At 38.2% G+C, this 20840-nt stretch overlaps 1 protein-coding gene across 5 annotated transcripts in view; it reads left to right on the top strand.

Moving 5' to 3' along the window:
* GLB1 (galactosidase beta 1) overlaps positions 1-20840 on the top strand; it is a 102191-nt gene that overhangs the window by 48769 nt on the left and 32582 nt on the right. For all 5 annotated transcript variants that reach the window (XM_087948290.1, XM_087948288.1, XM_087948287.1 and 2 more), the window contains 4 exons: positions 8131-8281; positions 9089-9149; positions 9903-9997; positions 16849-17029. In XM_087948290.1, the coding sequence (XP_087804416.1) occupies positions 8131-8281; positions 9089-9149; positions 9903-9997; positions 16849-17029 (488 nt within the window). The remainder of the gene's footprint in view (positions 1-8130; positions 8282-9088; positions 9150-9902; positions 9998-16848; positions 17030-20840) is intronic.

Below are 20840 nucleotides of genomic sequence, written 5' to 3'. Positions count from 1 at the left end.
CACTATTCCTATCTCTCTGGTACAATCTGTACAAGAGTGGAACACAGAAGTTGTAAATTTCAATCTCTGAAGCTTTTAAATTAGACTGGGCAATCACTTCTCATGGATTGCTTTTCCTCATCCTTCTCCTCCATCATCATCATCATCATCATCATCATCATCATCATCATCATCATCATCATCATCATCATCCATATCTTTATTTTTTAAATGTATATGTTGCCCAACTGACATTACTGAGGATTGGACCAAATGTTTCTCGCAATTCTGTAATTATGTGATTTCTATTTCATATTTGCCTCAATAGCGTCCTCTACTAAATGTTAAGGAGTATGCTTTGTGTACAGTTCTTTACATCATTTGAAGTCCTCCAAAGTTGGCATGCTGAGATTTTTTTTCTCCTGCTGACATACAACTGATTTTGCCACCAAAGCTGGCTCTTTGGCAGCATGTTCAGGGATGGGATTCTACCGATTCTCACCTATTCGCTAGAACCTGTTGTTAACTTTCTAAGCAGTTTGGAGAATCAGTTGTTGGAAGAAATCTCTTTTTGTTTTTTTCCACTTTACAGGGCTAATCCTGTGAGGAAGGCAGGAAACATTCTGGTGTTGTTTCTAGCCTAATCTTTATTGCTCTGCTTACAGAAACTGCCTCTCTGTTAACCCTTATTACATTCATGGCAGTATGCCTAAACTTTCTGTCACCCGAGCTTCTCCTGAGTTTTTTTTTCTTTGCTGGTACTGTGCTGGAGCTTGACTTTCTTAAAGGGGAAGGGTTGTCTTAAAATTTTTACACTGCTGTTGGGAGGAAATACTCACCTCTTGGAGTTCTTCCAGCCAGGATGCAACAATCAGCACTTTGAAGAAATAATTGAACAATGAAGCAGAATTGCTGGAAAGAAGCTTTTAATGACAAGGAACCAAGATGAGTGACATTCAGCAAGGCTTCTTGGCTAGCTAGAAAGATTGACATTCAAACGTGGGTTTACATATCCTTTCTGAGTGTTGGTCTAAAACTGGTTTTTGGTGAAGTTTGATTCTGTGCTTGATGACGTTTAATCCTGTGTTAATTGATGGGATAATTTTCCCTGTTCAGCTTTGTTTGGAAGGAAAAGGGTTAATCTCTGTTCCTGAAAAGAAACTGGGTTGAGAAATCTGGCTAGTTCCTGTGTCTGTTTGGTCTGGTAATTGGCTTAACAAGCAACAGCTACTGTTGTGATTTAATTACTTGTATTGTGCTTCTCCTGGGCGTGCTCTTTCTGGAGAACTTAAATGACCTCTCTGCTAAAGGGTTTCACTTTATGAGAAAGAGTTGGCTGCTGATAGTTGTCATTGCATTATAACTATTTTAATTCCTTAAGGTGCTCTGGTACTCTGCCTGATTTGTAACTCCGGCTTGCAAGTATTTTTAATCTAATGATTGGTATTTAGAGCAGCTTTTTGCAAGCAAAGAAGCTTTTTGTATTTTTGTACAGGTAATCCTTGACTTACAACAGTTCATTTAGTGACCATTCAAAATTACATTGGTACTGAAAAAAGTGATTTATGACCGTTTTTCACACTTACAATCATTGCAGCATCCCCACTGTCATGAGAGGCCAGGAGAAGCGCCCCTTGACATGAGTGACATCGAGTTGGCCATATCCACCCACTCACATGACCATACAGCCACACCTACGTAGCTGGTCATTAGGGCAGAGAACCAGTTGTTAAATTATTTGAATCCCACCACTGATTATGCTCCCAGATTTGAACAGGAGCAACCAAAGACAATCCTCAGACAATCATGGACATATCTGAAAAGAAAAATCTTGATCATTGCAATTTTCGATAGCAACAGCCAGAGGGTTGGGGGTCCACTTTTTCCTTTAAATATTTATTTGTTTTAAGCAAATCTCTATTTTAAGCACACCTCAATTTTAATTTGTCATTTTGACATTTCCTTTTTTAGTTTGATTTTTACTTTTAAATGTTAATTGATAGTTTGAATGCTGATTTATTTGAAAACCTTATACTGGATTTCAAACTGATTTTTTGTGTTTTCTTTTATTGCTTTATTATGCCCACTTTTGCTTTCTCTGTATGAAGTTGGCAGAGATTACCTGAATAGTAAAAGTGATCTGATGTGATTTATATTTATAATTACAATTTATATTTGTATTGGATTTTCAATACATGGATTTTGCATATTATTAATTTTTTAAAAGCTCTGGTCTATTTTTTTTTCCTTGATGGAACTTTACCTTCCCCTCCACACTTATTTTTATTGGGGAAAGATTATCTCAACATTCTCGGAGGCTATTTTGTTTTGATCAGTGGTAGGATTCAAACTTTTTACTACTGGTTCTGTGGGCCTGGCTTATTTGGTGGGTGTGTCTTGGTCATGTGACTGGGTGGGTGTGGCTTGGTGGTCATATGACTGGGTGGGCATGCTTGGTGGTCATGTGACTGGATGGGCGTGCTTGGTGGTCATGTGACCAGGTGGTCATGGCTTGGTGGTCATGTGACTGGGTGGGTGTGGCCAACTTGACATCACTCACGTCAAGGGGTGCCTTGCCTGGCCTCATAGAGGTACAATTTGCCTTTCTATTTATTTACTATTACTGAACATCCAAAATACACTATTTCATCCTATGTATATATCAGAGGTGGTATTCAGTAGATTCTGACCAGTTCTGGAGAACCGGTAGCAGAAATTTTGAGTAGTTCGGAGAACCGGCAAATACCATCTCTGACTGAAGATTTTACAGTATTCTTCCCCTGCCACGCCCACCAAGCCATGCCCACAGAACCGGTAGTAAAAATAATTGAATCCCATCACTGATATATATGCCATATGTGTACATACATATTACATAGTATAGTGTGTGTAAAGGCACACAAAAAGATACATTATCTACTATATATACTGTATGTGTTTCAAACCTGGCTTTTATCCTCTTGAGGAAGGGGGACTTATCCTCTTAAGTCTTGCAGCCTTACTCCTGAGTCGCCTGTGCTGCTGTAATTGTTCTTTCTTCTGAGTAAGCCTTCTTGCATGTGCACTTGGCACAGGCTCCTTGGGAACCCCATCATCTCTACTGCCAGCCCCCACAATCTCTGAAGGCAGCAGTCCACTCCCTAATGGTCCTGGCCCCTCATTAGAGTCATCGCTCTCCTCAGCCATCTGTACCTGCTGCTGGCTAACCACAACACTATCCCTCACCACAAGGCCCTTCCCCGGGTCTGACGGTCTGGATGTGGCTGAGATGGGAATTGCATGTGAAACGTGTCCACCAAATCCGGAGCATGGACGAAAGTCTCATCCTCCCAAGTGAACGCCTCTGGTCCGTACCCTCTCTATTCAATCAGGTACTGAAATTGCCCTTTCAACCACCGAGAGTCTCGAATACTGGTGACCTCGTACTCTGATGGACTATCTCCATCATGTGGTGCTGGCGAGAAAGGGTCAGGTTGGTGGAGCAGACAGGCTGGCCATTCGGGAACCAGAAGGGAGTGATGGAACACCGGATGGACCCGTAGTGAGCGAGGCAACTTCAGATGGTAGGTGACTGGGTTAATCACTACTTCTACAGGAAATGGGCCAAGGTACCGATGGTCAAGTTTTCTCACTGGCCTGTCTAATGGAAGATGCCGAGTAGAAAACCACACCTGATCCCCCACAGCCAATGACGGTGTCGCTCTCCGAGAGCGGTCCGCAACTTGCTTATAGTCTTCCTTAGCCTTTTCCAAATACCATCACACCAATTGGTGAACGGCCTGTAACTCCAACAAGAAATCCTTCGCCTCTGGAACCGGCAAGTCGAGTGGCATCAAGGGGAAGAACCGAGGATGGTAACCCACATTGACGAACGGGGCGGTTTATGTGGAGGTATGCAGAGAGTTATTGAACGCAAACTGCAACCGCTAAGTAGTCCGCCCAATTATCCTGTTGCTGATTGACAAAGCAGCGCAGTTACTGCTCCAGGATTCCTATCACTTTCTCCGTCCCACCGTTGTTTTCCGGATGGTGAGAAGATGACAAACAGATTTTAACTTCCAAAGCCGTCATCAGCCCTTTCCAAAATTGGGCGGTAAACTGCATCCCTTGGTCCAACACCACCCGATCTGGGAAGCCATGTAGCCAGAAGATGTGCTGGATAAACATGCGAGCTGTAGTGCGAGCTGTGCGTAAGCCCTGACATGGCATGAAGTGCGCCATTTTGATCAGCATGTCAACCACCACGTAGACTGTGGTGAATCCCGATGAGGGGGGCGTATCTGTCAAGAAGTCCATCAACAGGGCACCCCAAGGTCTCTCCGGTGTAGGCAAAGGCTGGAGTAATCCCGGGGGAGCCCCTGCCGCTGACTTGGCCTGCTGGTATCGCACGCAAGACATCACATAGGACTGCATGGCATATTGTAATCGGGGCCACCAGAAAGTCAGAGACACAAGGTGCAATATCTTGAACAGGCCAAAGTGCCCCACTGCAGGGTTGTCGTGGCACTGCGACAAGATAAGTCCCTGGAGTGGTCCTGCTGGGACATAGAGTTTGTTGCGGTAGCGCAAGAGTTCCTCCTCAAATGACCACGGTGATTTGGGTCGCACTTGCCTCTGCTGATCTGCCCAAGCATTGTGTCGCTGTGCCTCCCGTATCTGCGCTCGTAAATCCACTGGCTCCTGCACAGCTGAGAATGACTCTATGGGCAGCACCGTCTGGAGCGGGTGTTAATCTTCTGGACACAGGTACTCGGGCTTCCGGGAGAGTGCGTCTGCCCGTTGGTTGTGACCACTTGGGAACGTAGGTGACACGAAAATTAAAGTGGCCAAAAAAAGGATCTGGCACTGATTTAATTTCCAGGCAGTTTTTAAATGTTCCAAATTCTTATGGTCTGTCTAGACTTCTACTTGATAGTGCGCCCCCTCCAAGTGGTGCTTCCAGGCCTCAAATGCCATCTTAATGGCCAGTAACTCCTTCTCCCAGATGGTATAGTTATGCTCAGCAGGATTGAGCTTCCTGGAAAAATAAACGCAAGGGAAAAGGGTACCACCAGAGGCGTGAGGAGCACTGCACCAACCGCCACATCTGACGCATCCGCTTCCACCATGAACGGACGGTGTGGATTGGCGTGCTTCAAGATTGGCTCTGTCATAAAGGCCTGCCTCAAAGCCTGGAATGCCTGCTGCTCAGTAACACCCCACTGGAACGGAACCTTTTTCTGGAGGAGCCGAGTGAGAGGCGCAGTCAGGGAAGTGAAGCTGGGGATGAAGGTCTGATAATAGTTGGCAAACCTGAGGAGTCTCTGGACATCCTTCACTCGCCGGGGAGATTGCCAACTAAGCAACGACTCAACCTTACTCAGCTCCATGGAAATGCCTTCCGGAGAGATGCAGTGTCCCAGGAACTCGATTTTGGACTGGAAGAACTGGCTCTTCTCCAACTTGGCATACAAGCAGTTCTCCCGTTTTTTTTTTCTTTTATGCATATTTATTTTCTTTTTTTTTAAACAAATTTTATTAATTTTAAAGACAAACAAACCATCATTAACTATTAATACATGAACCTCTTTCCATTATAAATTTTACAAGTCAAATAAAACATTATTTTATACAATATAATTCTATTTTAGACCATTTCCATATGAGCATACAAATATCTCTTATCCAATTTCTCTTTATTACTCTTTACTCTTATCCAATTTCACTATTATTATTTTTCTCTATATTTATCCAATTTATAATTATCATCTATTTCTCTCTGACTTGGTTACCATTATTCTCATTCTATATTCCTGCAAGGTTTTATTAATTCTCCCACATACATAAACACACAAAACACAAAAATATAAAAGATCTTTTAGGAAAGTAACTTGGCCCCAGAAACCTCTCTCTACATGGACTTCAATTATATTCATGCTCATCTTACATGCCATTACCTATTTTATTTACCATTCTATATCTTCTAAATTAGCTTCTCCACACATTTCACTCTTCTTAATTCTATCTTATTTAATTCATTTTAATTTAAGTCATTATATTTGTATCTTTTGTCCATTCTTTATTATCCATTTGTCTCATTCCCTATAGTAAAAAGAAAAAAAGAGTTTCTCCTGAAATCACTAATCAGAGTATGATGCCTTTCTATCATCCCCCTAAATTAACATTTAAAATAACACCTAATACCCAATCTGATTCTGCTTGGTACATTCTATCTACTAATTTTTAAAAAGAAAAATAATAAATCCAAAATGATTAAATACATTATTAAACATTTCAATATTTTAATCTCTTATTAACTCTTAAACCATTCTAATTTTCTATTTCTAATACAAATGCTACAGTATCATCTTATGTACCTTGCAGAATCTTTTTTTAAAACAAATTATACATTACCCTTTGTCCCTAAAAAAATTCCTCTTTTCCCATCTAGTTTCAAAGCTTTGTGGCTTTTCTCCACCTTTTCCCTTTCTTTCTTCTCCCACCAGGCCTTTCTACCCCCCTTCTCCTAGCCTCTGCCTTGTTAGCTTCCCTTCTCTGTTGTGTTCCTTTTTTTCTTTTGTATTCTAGCATTATATTGATTTTGCATCTTATTTTTCTCTTTCTTGGGTGTTTTTTTAAATCTTAAGTCCTTCATTTTCCTTCCTCTCTTTCTCCTCTCTTTCTTAATTAAATTTTGAGATTCATCAAAGATGGCTTCTTCTTCTTCTTCTTCTTCTTCTTCTTCTTCTTCTTCTTTTTCTTTTTCTTTTTCTTTTTCTTTTTCTTTTTCTTCTGCTGCTGCCTCCATCTGTTGTTGTGTTTGTTGATAAATAGCAAGCGCCATTTCTAAAAAGAGAAAAGCTTTCTTTACAGCGTCCTTGCCCTCTCTTTTTGTTTGTTCCTATTCTTTTCTCAGTTCCTCAATGGAAAAAGCCATTATAAATGGAAAAAGCCATTATAAATCTTTTCTTTTCTTTTTTTCCTCTTTCTTCTTACAACAACCAAGATGTTTCAAAAGTTAGAACAGTCCCAAAATCCCAAAGTCACCACTCAGTCCAAGCCATCACTTTCTCTTCCTGGGGTAATATCAATCAATATATATATATATTGTCCACTTATCACAAAAAGCAAGTTTTAACTTTCTATAAAAAGACAAGTTTCTCAATATCCATTTGTTGATTCCATAGGGAAGGAGAGTAAACTTTCCTTTCAGCACCTCAAAATTGCCGCTTATAGTTCTCTTCTGGAAAGTATCATTCAGAAAGCCATAATTTTCAGGATGTTAAATATGTCTTAAAGTCCTGGGTCAGCCAAGAAAAACTTTCACTTAAAAAAACTTTCTGCCTTCCTCCTGCACATTCTTACCCAGCTGCCGGCTTCTTTGTGGCGGCCATTACGGACCGCCGCTGCACGTCTTGAGAAAGGGGGTTTTGCCGGCCGGGAGGGGGTCTGCAACACCCCAAACCCCTCCGGATCCCCCTGTCTTCAGCCGCCCCTGCAGGGCAGCCTTAGCCTCCAAACCCGTCTGGATCGGAGGCACCAAAACGGCTAGCGCCGCAGGGATCGCGCAGTATCGCGAGTCCCTGCCGCTAGCGAAGCCGACCGCATATTTATTTTCTTTTTTGTCTTCTCCAGTTTTGCTTTATTTTTGTATTTGTTTTTCATTTCTTGGAGTTTGTATTTTAACATTCTGAATAAAAATAAATTATTTAAAACATAATCATCTTTACATTATATGTAGTTAATAAGAGCAATATTCAGTATGTATGAAAGACTGTGTGGTGGGATGGTTAAGTTACCCAAACCTTAAGTAGGAAGAAACATGGGTGACTTTAGGCCAATCAGTCTCAGGTCAAATCAGCATTAGTTCTGTGATGAACCAATTGAAGAACAAACCCCTTGTGTCATGCATTGATACCATAGCTTTGCTTATGTGAACTAAGCAACACAATGCAAAACACATGGGCCTGTAACAGTTTTATATGTAAAAGAAATTCTCCAAAAAAGCCTGATATATTTTCAGAATAGTCATTCTTTCTGTGTTTGTTTGCACAAAAAAGAATATAGGTAGTAATTGAAATAATTTTAAATGCAATTCTATTGCTGTTAAACTAGTGAGCTTTTTGTAAATTGCAATTAAAATCATGATAGTAACATATGGGGTATTTACAGGTATGTTCCATGGAACTTTCATGAACCTGAGCCAGGAGTTTACAACTTCAGAGATGACAGAGATCTGGAGTATTTCCTGAAACTTGCTGATGAGATTGGCTTGTTGGTCATATTGAGAGCAGGGCCTTACATATGTGCAGAATGGGACATGGTAAATATTTTCCTGCTTATTCATGTTGACTTGCCCTTACATGGTGAAGACTGAAAAAATAATTTCTAAATCACAAAAAAATCATGTGGAATGTAAAAAAAATTCAAAATCAGTATTAGGGAAAAATCCTAATTACACCAAATCATTGGTCATAAAATATGTGATTTTCAGTTTTGTCTAATTGAAATATTGAACCTTAAAAAGAAATTTGGAATACAATTTTATGTGTTTATGAATTAGACTTATGTAGGTGTGTTCTTCATAGTCAGACTCACTTAGATGTATGTATGTAATACAGTATGTATGCATTTAACAGATTTATGTGCAGCACAACTCATACACAATAATTGTGATTATTGAGTGGCTGGATAGAGATATATAGTTATTTATTTAAAAATCATAAGCAATAATAATATCGACATTTTCTTTTCTAAGGAAGACATTGCAATAATTATTTACTTGAGGCAAATTAAGACATGAACTAAAACTATTTTGTACCCTTTGGTTCTAGTTGAGATGGGAAGTATATTTTAGATCTGCATATTTTTTAAAATTTTGACAAGAACCACATAATGTTAATCCAGGCCAACTTTTTTGCTCAGTTGTAATTTTCATATTATTTTGTATATTTGGAATGAGGGACGGACCTAAAAAACTCAATATATGCTTATTCAATTCTTCCAAAATTAAGAGAAACATTTAATAACATATTCTGCTCAATATGAGAGGTACTTATGAGGACAGTGCTTATATTTATATTTATATATATATTTATATATATATATATATATTATTCTGACTTTATAGGGTGGTCTGCCTGCCTGGTTATTAGAAAAAGAATCAATTGTTCTTAGATCTTCTGATTCAGGTAAGAACATAAAAAATGTATTATGATATCTGTAGTTATATGTGATGAAAATAAAATTAGGTCCTGGAAATTTGTGTTTGTGATCCCACAAGTTCCCACAAGTTTGTGATCCTACCATTCAGATCAATATAATACAGGTAGTCCTCAACTTACAACTGCAAACTAGAATTGGAGTTTCCATCACCGAGCAATGACGTTATGAAGTGAGTTGTGTCTCATTTTACAAACTTTTTTGCTATTATTAAGCAAAGAATATAGTTGTTAAGTGAATCTAGCTTTCCCCATTGCTGCTTGTTGCTGGTTGTAAGTGTGAGGGCTGATCAAAGGTCACTTTTTTCAGTGCTGCCACAATGGTACTTCCAAGAATTTTGGTTTACTTGCATTCTGAACCTTCTCTGGAATACTCTTTCCCCTGAGATTTGATTTAATGAATTTTAAATAAATGTTTTAATGAATATGGTCTTTTAAATTATGAATGGATTACTTATAATATTTTATAATCAAATGAAACAAACAAAATGTTAAAAATTATGATATTTATGTAGTTACTTACCAAGCACATCTAAATTATATCAAAGTAACCACAATATGTTTACAATTCCCAAGGCATGTCACAACTTTTGAGCACCCCCAATGTTTGGAAATTGAAAGTTGAAAAATTTGACATGCCTAAAAATTGCTTTGAGAGATAAATAGACAACAAAATTGAAACATACAAATACTATATTCTAACTGTCTGTTATATTTTTTCAGACTATTTAGCAGCTGTAAGAAGATGGATGGGGGTCTTATTACCAAAGATGAAGCCTCACCTTTATCAGAACGGGGGGCCCATTATTACGGTGCAGGTAGAATTTTGTTGAATAGGGATAAGTTCTACAACTTTCAAACTTAATCTTTTATTTTTTTTTAAAGAAAGATACTGAATAAGATTAGTGTATTTATTTGGAAATGTAATTCCTAAAACAGTCTTTTAGAGTTTTGGATTTCAATCCTATAAAAAGTTGGACAGACCCATCTGATAAGCATCAAGTTAGTAAATATTGCACTAAAATTTTTATCATTTTAATTGATAAAATGATGGCAATTGATGTCATACTTTTGATCACATACTCATTTATATAATTAAGATACAATCTTAATGCTGAAGGGCTATTTAGAAATCTTTTAGACTTATGAAATGGTTTTTGTTTAAGCAGCTAGTGCTACAAAATACCAGATCCATTAGTGTTGTATCTGCAAATTCATACCAATTCATTTCATTTTTTATTTTCTAGATTTTATTCAGATATTAATTCAGGGTGCTAAATTATTAGGTCTCATTCCAGTGAAATAGTGGGTCTAATTTCTACAATCTCTTTCACTGCTATTTTTTATTCTCAATATTAAAGCTTATAAATGAGGTTGGCATCTGAAAATTCATATTGTCTGACAGATGAACTTTGATAATGTCTGCAGCTATGATGTAGAAATTCTGAGGAAGATGTCTTCAGATCTGCTTCTGACTAACAAAACCTGAGTAACAAAACCTGAATATAGTATTGACCTCATAACAAGAGAGCATTTCATGAGTATTCAAACTTAGCAGCTTTTGCAATAAGATCAGATCTGTGATACATCCTCACATATTTCAGCTGACCTTGAATATACTTACAAAGCAATAAGTACCATTAAGGATTAATTAGACATACTTTTGAATAGATATGCTCATCAGAATTCAAAAGAAAGGAGAAATAGAAACTTGAACGTGTTATGTAAAAATGAAAATTATGAAGAATGTGTTATGTTCATACTTTGAAAATGGCTATTTTTTCACTATTTCATTGGTCACTTACCTATCCAATTTGATTCATGAATAATTTCATTGTTATAAAACTTTCATTGTCAAACTCAAGGCCCATGGGCCACATCTGATCCACGTGGTGCTTAGATCTGGCTCATGGGGCTGTCCTGGAAACAGGGAACGACTGGCCTGCGGTGCCTTTATTAGTGAAAACAGAGCTCAGGAGGACCACACATGGCTCTCCCAGGCTTTGTTTTTGGCCATGATGGCCTCCTGCACCCTCTGCCAATGAAAACGGAGTTTGGAGGGGCCACATGCAGCCCCTCATAGCTCCATTTTCACTGGCAGATGGTGGCAGGAGGCTGTCACACCGAAAACGGGGCTCAGGAGCCTGTTTTCACTGGCAGAGCACTTGGGCCACCACAGATGCCTCCAACACAAGTGATGTCAAGCTGGCCATGCCCACTCTGATCAGGCCCATCCTGGCCCTTCCAAGGTTAAACACAATCCTGATGCAGACCTCAATGAAATCAAGTTGGACACCCCTGTTATAAAATAACAACATAAGCTTTAATAATAAGGTTAGGTTGTAATGTTAATTAGATGTCCTTAGCTTTGAATCTAATCTTCTAAAATATGGCCAGTTTATTCCTTTAGAAAAAGCAGCAATGACTAAAAATTACTCTGAAATCTGTTAGAAATAAGAATAATGCACATAATTCTATTTAAACGAAAACATTTATGTTTTATCTTCAACTTAGCATATGTCACCTCTCTTAAGAAAATAAAATTGAAATACTAAAGTGGACAAGAGATGATGGTTAGAAAAGAAATGCTGTTTAATACAAGATTGATTTTATTGAGAGCTAGAATCAAGATTAAGGAGGATTATTATACATATTTTTATATAATATACTAAAAGTAATGGCTAGATGTAAATATTAGATGTAGAAAGATGGTATTACTATGTAATAATATTGTGATTGTTATTAGAATGGCATACAAAAACACTGAACAACTAAACAATGAAGGTACACACTCTAATACAAATATGTCTAATACCATAATTATATAAGTATGATTAATGTAACAAATATTTTGAATTTGAATTTGAATTCTTTATTGTCATTGTATGTATATACACAGTACACATACAATGAAATTCATATAACACTCAGAGACCAGACCCAACACACACACACATGACAATCCCCCAACCCCCCATGCCCAAAATTCCCTGCCTCCTAAAAACACAAGCATCCACACAACAGACCAAGTAATATTGTCCAACACTCACTGATGGTGGTCCTTAAGTTCATTGTTAAGTGCAGTTATACCTCTGGGATAAAAACTCTTCAGGAAATGTGTGGTCCACATTTTAATTGTTCTGTATCTTCTGCCAGAGGGCAACAGTTCACAAAGATGTAAGTTGAATGGGAAGAGTCTCTCAGAACGTTGTGCAACTTCCTCAAACAGCGAGATGCAAAGATGTTGTCCAGGGTTGGTAGCTGGAGCCCGATGATATTCTGGGCAGTTTTAATGATTCTCTGTAGAGCTTTTTTGTCAGCTACAGAGCTGCTCCCATACCATACAAGAATGCCGTGTGTCAGGACATTCTCAATGGTGCTGCAGTAGTAGGACAGAAGTAGATGCTGAGATTTATCTTCCTGAACATTCTCAGGAAGTATAGCCTCTTCTGGGCCTTCTTCACAAGCATGTTAGCATTCATAGTCCATGAGAGGTCCCCCGAGATATAAGTGCCCAGAAATTTAAAACTACCAACCCTCTCCACCTCTTTGCCATTTATGTACAGGTGAAACTCGAAAAATTAGAATATCGTGCAAAAGTTCATTTATTTCAGTAATGCAACTTAAAAGGTGGAACTAATATATGAGATAGACTCATTACATGCAAAGCAAGATAGTTCAAGCCGTGATTTGTCATAATTGTAATGATTATGGCTTACAGCTCATGAAAAACCCAAATCCACAATCTCAGAAAATTAGAATATTACATGCAATCAATAAAACAAGGATTGTACATAGAACAATATCGGACCTCTGAAAAGTATAAGCATGCATATGTACTCAGTACTTGGTTTGGGCCCTTTTGCAGCAATTACTGCCTCAATGCAGCATGGCATGGAAGCTATCAGCCTGTGGCGCTGCTGAGGTGTTATGGAAGACCAGGATGCTTCAATAGCGCCTTCAGCTCTTCTGCATTGTTCGGTCTCATGTCTCTCATCTTTCTCTTGGCAATGCCATAGATTCTCTTTGGGGTTTAGGTCAGGCGAGTTTGCTGGCCAATCAAGCACAGTAATCCCACGGTCATTAAACCAGGTTTTGGTGCTTTTGGCAGTGTGGGCAGGTGCCAAGTCCTGCTGGAAAATGAAGTCAGCATCCCCATAAAGCTCATCTGCAGAAGGAAGCATGAAGTGCTCCAAAATCTCCTGCTAGACGGCTGCGTTGACCCTGGACTTAATGAAGCACAGTGGACCAACACCAGCAGATGACATGGCTCCCCAAATCAACACAGACTGTGGAAACTTCACACTGGACTTCAAGCATCTTGCAGTATGTGCCTCTCCATTCTTCCTCCAGACTCTGAGTCCTTGGTTTCCAAATGAGATGCAAAAGTTGATCTCATCAGAAAAGAGGACTTTGGACCACTGAGCAACAGACCAGTTCTGTTTTTCAATAGCCCAGGTAAGACGCTTCTGACGTTTGTTGTTCAGGAGCGGCTTGACAAGAGGAATACCACATTGGAAGCCCATGTCCAGGATCCGTCTGTGTGTGGTGGCTCTTGATGCACTGACTCCAGCCTCAGTCCACTCCTTGTGAAAGTCCCCAACACTTTTGAATGGCCTTTTCCTGACAATCCTCTCCAGACTGCAGTCATCCCTGCTGCTTGTGCACTTTTTTCTTCCACACTTTTCCTTTCCACATAACTTTCTATTAATGTGCTTTGATACAGCACTTTGGGAACATCCAACTTCTTTTGCAATTACCTTTTGAGGCTTTCCCTCCTTATGGAGGGTGTCAGTGATGGTTTTCTGCACAACTGTCAGGTCAGCAGTCTTTCCCATGATTGTGATTCCTACTGAACCAGACTGAGAGACCATTTAAAGGCTCAGGAACCCTTTGCGGGTGTTATGGCTTAATTAACTGATTAGAGTGGGACACTTTGAGCCTAAAATATTGAACCTTTTCACAATATTCTAATTTTCTGAGATTGTGGATTTGGGGTTTTCATGAGCTATAAGCCATAATCATCTTAATTATGACAAATCATGGCTTGAACTATCTTGCTTTGCATGTTATGAGTCTACCTCATATATTAGTTTCACCTTTTAAGTTGCATTACTGAAATAAATGAACTTTTGCACGATATTCTAATTTTTCGAGTTTCACCTGTACATAAATGTACATCTCTCTTCCTCCTGAAGTCAATTATGAGTTCTTTAATTTTTTGGATGTTAAGTATAAAATTATTTTCTTTACACCACAGTGTCAGCCCTTGTACTTCCTTTCTATAAGCAGACTCATTGTTCTTATTAATGAGCCCCACCACTGTCGTGTCATCTGCAAATTTAATAATTGCATTGGTGTTATACAATGGGGTGCAGTCATGTCATGTCTGTACAAAGAATAAAGAAAGGGGCTTAGCACACAACCCTGGGGGGCTCCTGTAGAAGAATGGTGAGACCCCATCCTTATTACTGTGGCCTATCTGTCAGGAACTCTTTTATCCACAAATAAATCTTCTGATTTATACCCAAATTGGACATTTTAAGAAACAATCTTTTGGGTATAATGGTGTTAAAGGCAGAACTATAATCCACAAATAACAGCCTTGTGTAAGTTCTCTGTTGTTCTAAATCATTCAATACAGTATGGACAACAATAAAATATTATTAATATTACTATTATTATTTGTATTTAAATGAATGATACCCAGATACCTCACTGCTCATATAATGATTTTGATGTATATCCAATAAAATAAAATAAAATAAATAAATAAAATAAAATCCCACAGTAGGCTAAAAACTAAATAAATAAATGTAATCTGACATTTATTTTCCATTTGATGTTTTTCAGTTATACTTAATAGAGAACTGGGGGTTGGTGGGTGGATTTTGAATTTCAAGTTATATTAAGGTTTGACCTTGAATGTTTGAGTTGATCTAATCTCATTCCCTAACTCAGGACTTTTTCCCCATTTTTTCCGATAAATAAGAAAAAAAACACATGTCCGTGCAGGTGTATAATTAAAACAGCCACATTTTGAATGTTACAGGAATGCATACTGGAAAATTTATTTGTTTAGGTTAAGTAAATATTGATTTATCATTGAACTTAGTTTGCCATGACAATTATTTTTCTATCTATAATACTCTTTTAGAAAGTCCAGAATTGGGATAAAACAATATGTCCGGCCTAACTTTAATGTTCATTTTGTTCACATCAGACTGCACTACTTTTCTCTCAAGGGATAACCCAACTGGTCACAGGATTATCTTAATATCATTAAACTTCACAGTTGTTTAGTATTTCTATGATTCTGCATTACTATCTACCATATTTTTCGGAGTATAAAGCACTCCGAAGTATAAGATGCACCTAGCTTTTGGGGAGGAAAAAAAAGGGGGGGAGAAATCTGCCTCTTCCTCCCAGCAATTTGCCTCCTTGTAGCAAACAGCAAAGCTTCAGCTTCAGCACAGCCTGATTAGCACAAGCAGCTGATTGTCAGTAGGATTGACCTCCCAGTGACGAGCAGTTTCAGGCTGCAGGGATTGCCATCACCTATTGCTGCCTCTGTGCACCCCATTTTCAGCCTCCGCGTTCCATTTTCAGCCTCCACACACTCTATTTTCTGCCCGTTCCAGGCGGCAGGCATCAAATGGGACACACAGAGGCTGAAAAGGGGCACGCGGAGGATGAAAATGGCATGCGGAGGCCAAAAATGGGCCACTTGGAAGCAGCAATAGGTGATGGCAATCCCTGCAGCCTGAAACAGTTGATCATCAGGAGGCCGATCCTATCGACAATCAGCTGCTTGAGCTAATCAGGTTGTGCTGAAGCTGAAACAGGCTCTTTGTTGTTTGCTACAAGGAGGCAAATTGCTGGGAGGCAGAGGCCCAAGGGTGGGGGCTAGTGGGTGGGCGGGACTTTGGCAACATTCGCTGTATAAGACGCACAGACATTTCCCTCCACTTTTGGGGGTGGAAAAAGTGTGTCTTATACTCCGAAAAATGTGGTAATAGGCAGTAATAATCCAAGTCACTATAACTAAATTGCAGATAGTAGTATATAGAGACTGATGGAAAGGCCTCTTTACTATTCTTATAAATTAGCAAATATGATTGTCTGTGGTTTTGGTATAATTATAAATTAGTACTATCTGCTACTTTTGTCCTATAATTAATGTTACTTTTTTTGACCAGAGTACAGGTAGTCCTTGACTTACGATATATGTTGCTAAGTGAGATTTGTTAAGTGAATTTTGCCCCATTTTATGACTTTATTGCCACATTTGTTAAGTGAATCACTGCCGTTATTAAGTCAGTAACACAGTTGTTAAGTGAATCTGGCTTCCACATTGACTTTACTGCTCAGAAGTGTGCAAAAGGGGACCACATGATCCTGAGACACTGCAACCATAATAAATATGAACCAGATGTCAAGGATCAAAATGTAAATCAGATGATGGAGATGGTCATAAGTATGAAAAATGGTCTTAGGTCATTTTTAGTGCTGTTGTAAGTTTGAATGGTCACTAAGTGAACTGTTGTGAGGACTACCTATAATTTTTTTTCTTTCATTTGAAGTTTCATATTATTTTGTGGTCTCCATCTTTTCTTACTGAACTTACTGAACTTGTCTTACTGTCTATATGTGGGTGTTTTTTAATTAGGTTGAAAATGAATATGGAAGTTATTTCGCATGTGATTTTCATTATCTCCGTTACCTGAAGAATCTTTTTCGCCAGTACCTTGGGAATGAAGTAGTCCTGTTTACAACAGATGGTGCAACAAAGATGTTTTTGCGCTGTGGAACTCTTCAAGGCCTTTATTCAACTGTGGATTTTGGACCACGTGAGTGGCAATTGAAGTTACATTTTATATTGAGAATAGAAGACTTTTAGATAATTTATTAGTAAACATAGGAAGCTGCCTTAAATTGATTAAGGTTTTTGTTCAGCTTATCTCTACGTTGACTGGTTATTTCCCAGCTAAAAATCTGGAAGTTAAATTTGGAGCCACAGAGTGTCTACATTGTGTTGTTTAGCTTTTATTAGTATAAAGTCTTTAGACTCCTTTTACTAACCTGGAATATAATATAGAATAGAATAGAGACTAGTATAGAACCTATATAGAATAAACTAACTCCTTACAAAACCTAGTTTTTCATTTCATGACATCAGATGGTAAATTCATGTCAAGGTTTTATAATTACCAGAAGCATACTGATCCCAAGGAATTAGGCAAGTCCCCAGATCTGTAAGTAAAGCTCTCTATGTATTATATCCATACCCTTTCCTATTAAGGCTTTCTATGAGGTGATACATGTTTGGAACCAGGCAATGATAACCGCACTCTTGAGGGAAGGATCATTAAAGAAATGGTTGTCTGTTTACCCCTTAAAAACGTTATTCGGATCTAGTGATACAATTTTTGTTCCATCTTCCTTTTTCAGGAAAGGTTGTTGAGAAGGAGGTCACTTTGCAGTTTCAGAGTGTACTGCAAGAAACAGGTTGTCAGGACCCTTTTCATCCAGTTTCAGACCAGGTTAAAATCTGGAACTGGTTCTGGAGGAAGTAGGAGAACCATTGCAACATCTTTACTGCAGTCAATGTTAGTAGGAAGGGAGAGTTCTAGCCAGAGAGTTTGATGAGGCCGTTTGAAATGGTTGCAAATTGAATAACTGTGATTAGTCTTAAATTATAGATTGTGTTCCTTTTTGCTTTGCTTTGTTTCTAGTTTTAATTAAATGTGATCCACTCAGACTTTCTATTTGCAAGGTGACAACTATATAAATTATTTAAATAAATAGGCTACTAGATATTTATCAACTTATTTAATGGAAAGAACTCATTGGACAATATTTCTTAATGTTTTAGTATACCATCAACATTGAATGTCCGGTTGCAATAGAATGCAGTTCTTGCTGTTTCTTTTCCCAAGGGCAGAGCTGGCATTGCGGTGGTACGACGTGTGATCTTGAAGCTCCAAGATCACCGCTGATATCTCTGCTGCTGGACGGTCCTATTGGACCTAAACCGTCCCGTAGAGACGGTGATAGAGAAGGGCACATCCTGTCAATCCCAGGGACACCGCAAAGTCCCTGGTAGATCCAGGAGAAGCCCTTTTTTCTGGGCGGTGGAGAGGCAGCTATTCAAGCTGCTGAAGCTGGGACAGCTCTGGAACAGAAGAAAAGCTGGAAAAAAAGTGTGTCAGTTTGGTGAGATAAATTTCTACTTACTATTTTTTGGAGAAAACACCCTAACAGACTTAAAGTGTAATTAAAAGTGAAGATAAAAGAGGTTAAGCGGTGAGATTAAGCTTAAATTAAACTGAAGATTTTTTTTCCTTTTTATTGGAACCTGGAATTTGGTAAAAGCTTCTCAACTTTAAACTGGACTGATCTTTTTCTCTAATTTTTCATTTTTTAAATAACCTCTTTGAAAGTCTCTTTTGATTAGGATTTTTTTTTTTTTAGTTTTTTCATTTGAGGTCTACTTTTTTCTTTTTCTCTTACGACTACTTTTTTTTATCTATTCCTGGCTTTGGATATATGAGGGGAAGTGAAAGTGAAGGGAAATAAGTAACACTGCCATCTAGAGGCTTGGATACATTGTTTTTTTTTTTTTGCTTGTTTATACATTGGAGTTACATTCAAGGACTCTGAGCTTTTTACAAGATAGTGGGATGAGCATGGCAGATTGTTTATACAGGTGCTCCTCTGCGAAACTATTGATAGTTGGAGTTTGGAGTTGAAATTGAAAGAAAGATTGAAATGACCTTGAAAAGAGAACTGGAAATTCTGTTTTGATTCATTAAAGAGCCTTGGACATTTAGTGGCATTGGTTTGCTTTCTGACAGAAGTGTTAGTTATCCTCTTTGTTTTTTACTTCCCCTCCAGCTGGATTTTTATGTTTAGACTTTAGCCTTTTGGCTCAGGAATTAGAGTATATTTTTCCTCACTCCTCTTCTTTTGTTTTACTTTTTTTTATTAAGGGAAATACATAGATTTCTATTTTTTAAATTTCTTTTTAATTTTTTTATTTATTTTCCACCCTTTCTTCTCTTTGTATTTTTTTCTTTTCTTTTTATATAATTTGAATGAATTGGATTAAGGTATACAAGTGCCTGAAGATTTTTTCCCCTTCCCTTTTTTCTTTTTTTTTCTTTTTAATTTTTATTGGCATGGCAGTTGTCTGCTCGTTTCTTCTTTTTTTTTCTCTTTTTTATCAAGCACTACAAGATGAATAGAAAGATAGCAGCCTCAGCCTCCTCAATACCAATTTCTTCCTCTTCACCATCTGGAGCAGGGGTCGCCAACCTTTTGGACCTCAGGGACCACCAAACTCATAATTCTAGATCCCAGGGACCACTAACCAATTCTGTGGGTGTGGCCTAATTTGTGGGTGTGGCTTGGTGGTCATGTCTTGTATGTAAATATAAATATTTATATAAATATTGAATTTTTTATTTAAAAAGCCAGTTGCGAGTCCATCTAGTGGTGGTGCTATCTATTCCACTTTTTTCTTGCTTACTAAGAAATAGGTTGTGGTCTACTTTATCGAATGCCTTGCTGAAATCTAAATATATTATGTCCACAATATTTTGCTGGTCTACTAATTTAGTCACTGTGTTGAAGAATGAAATAAGATTGGTGTGGCATGATCTGTTTTTAACAAACCCAAATTTTATGTGACAGACTGAACTAGCCAATTGCTTACAAGCAAACTCATAAAATTTGCTAGCAAGTAAACTCACAAAATTAACTCACAGCACACCATGCATGTAAACATTGATTTTTTTTATTAAAAAAGAGCAACTTTTACCCAAAATCAGGCAAAGCAGGCAGATTGAGTTGCTCACAGAATCATTCAGTGATCTATCTATCTGCCACCGGCTAGCTCAGTCTCTCAAATTTACTTGCCGTGAGTCTGCACTGAATTTGCTTGCAAGCAAACCTTCAGTCCTAAGGGAGGTTCGGCTGAGCCGAAGATCTAAAGACTAGCTAGAAAGCAAGAAATCCAACCATTTCCTGCTTCCTAGCTAATCTAAATCTCCTGGCACAGCAGAACAGATGATGGTCGGAAAAAAGGAAAAATAGCAATTTAGCAGGCAAGTTTACTGAGTAAGGAGTGAGTGGGTGGGGAGGGTTCCCGCGGGCCATGTGGGCAGACATATAGACATACCGTTTTTTGTTTTTTTTTCCTAAGTGTAGGACTTAACTTTTCTCTACATTGAATTTCAATTTCATTTGTTTCCTAGTATGATTTGATTGCTTATTGTACCCTATGACTATTATAAAGGGTAGTACCTTAATGATTCTTGATGAATGTATCTTTTCTTTTATGTACACTGAGAGCATATGCACCAAGACAAATTCCTTGTGTGTCCAATCACACTTCACCAATAAAGAATTCTATTCTATTCTGTTCTGTTAGGTAGGGGCCCAGTGTTCAAGTCTGTCAAGATTCATTCTAGAGTGTTAGCTATTCCTGCCAGCTTAGTATCATCATGGCCAAAGGCGTGTATTATAGGCCACCCAATCAAGCAGAAAAAATAGGTGTCCTTTTTGCCAGCCAACTAACAAACATATGCAGGAAACACACAACAATAGTAATGGGAGACTTCAATTATCCTGATATCAATTGGAAAACTAATTCTGCAC

The sequence above is a fragment of the Notechis scutatus genome, chromosome Z, assembly GCF_049901735.1.
Source record: "Notechis scutatus isolate UNSWTSFEM ecotype Mainland chromosome Z, rNotScu1.2, whole genome shotgun sequence".
Lineage (NCBI taxonomy): Eukaryota > Metazoa > Chordata > Lepidosauria > Squamata > Elapidae > Notechis > Notechis scutatus.
This window is presented reverse-complemented; position numbering and strand designations above follow the sequence as displayed.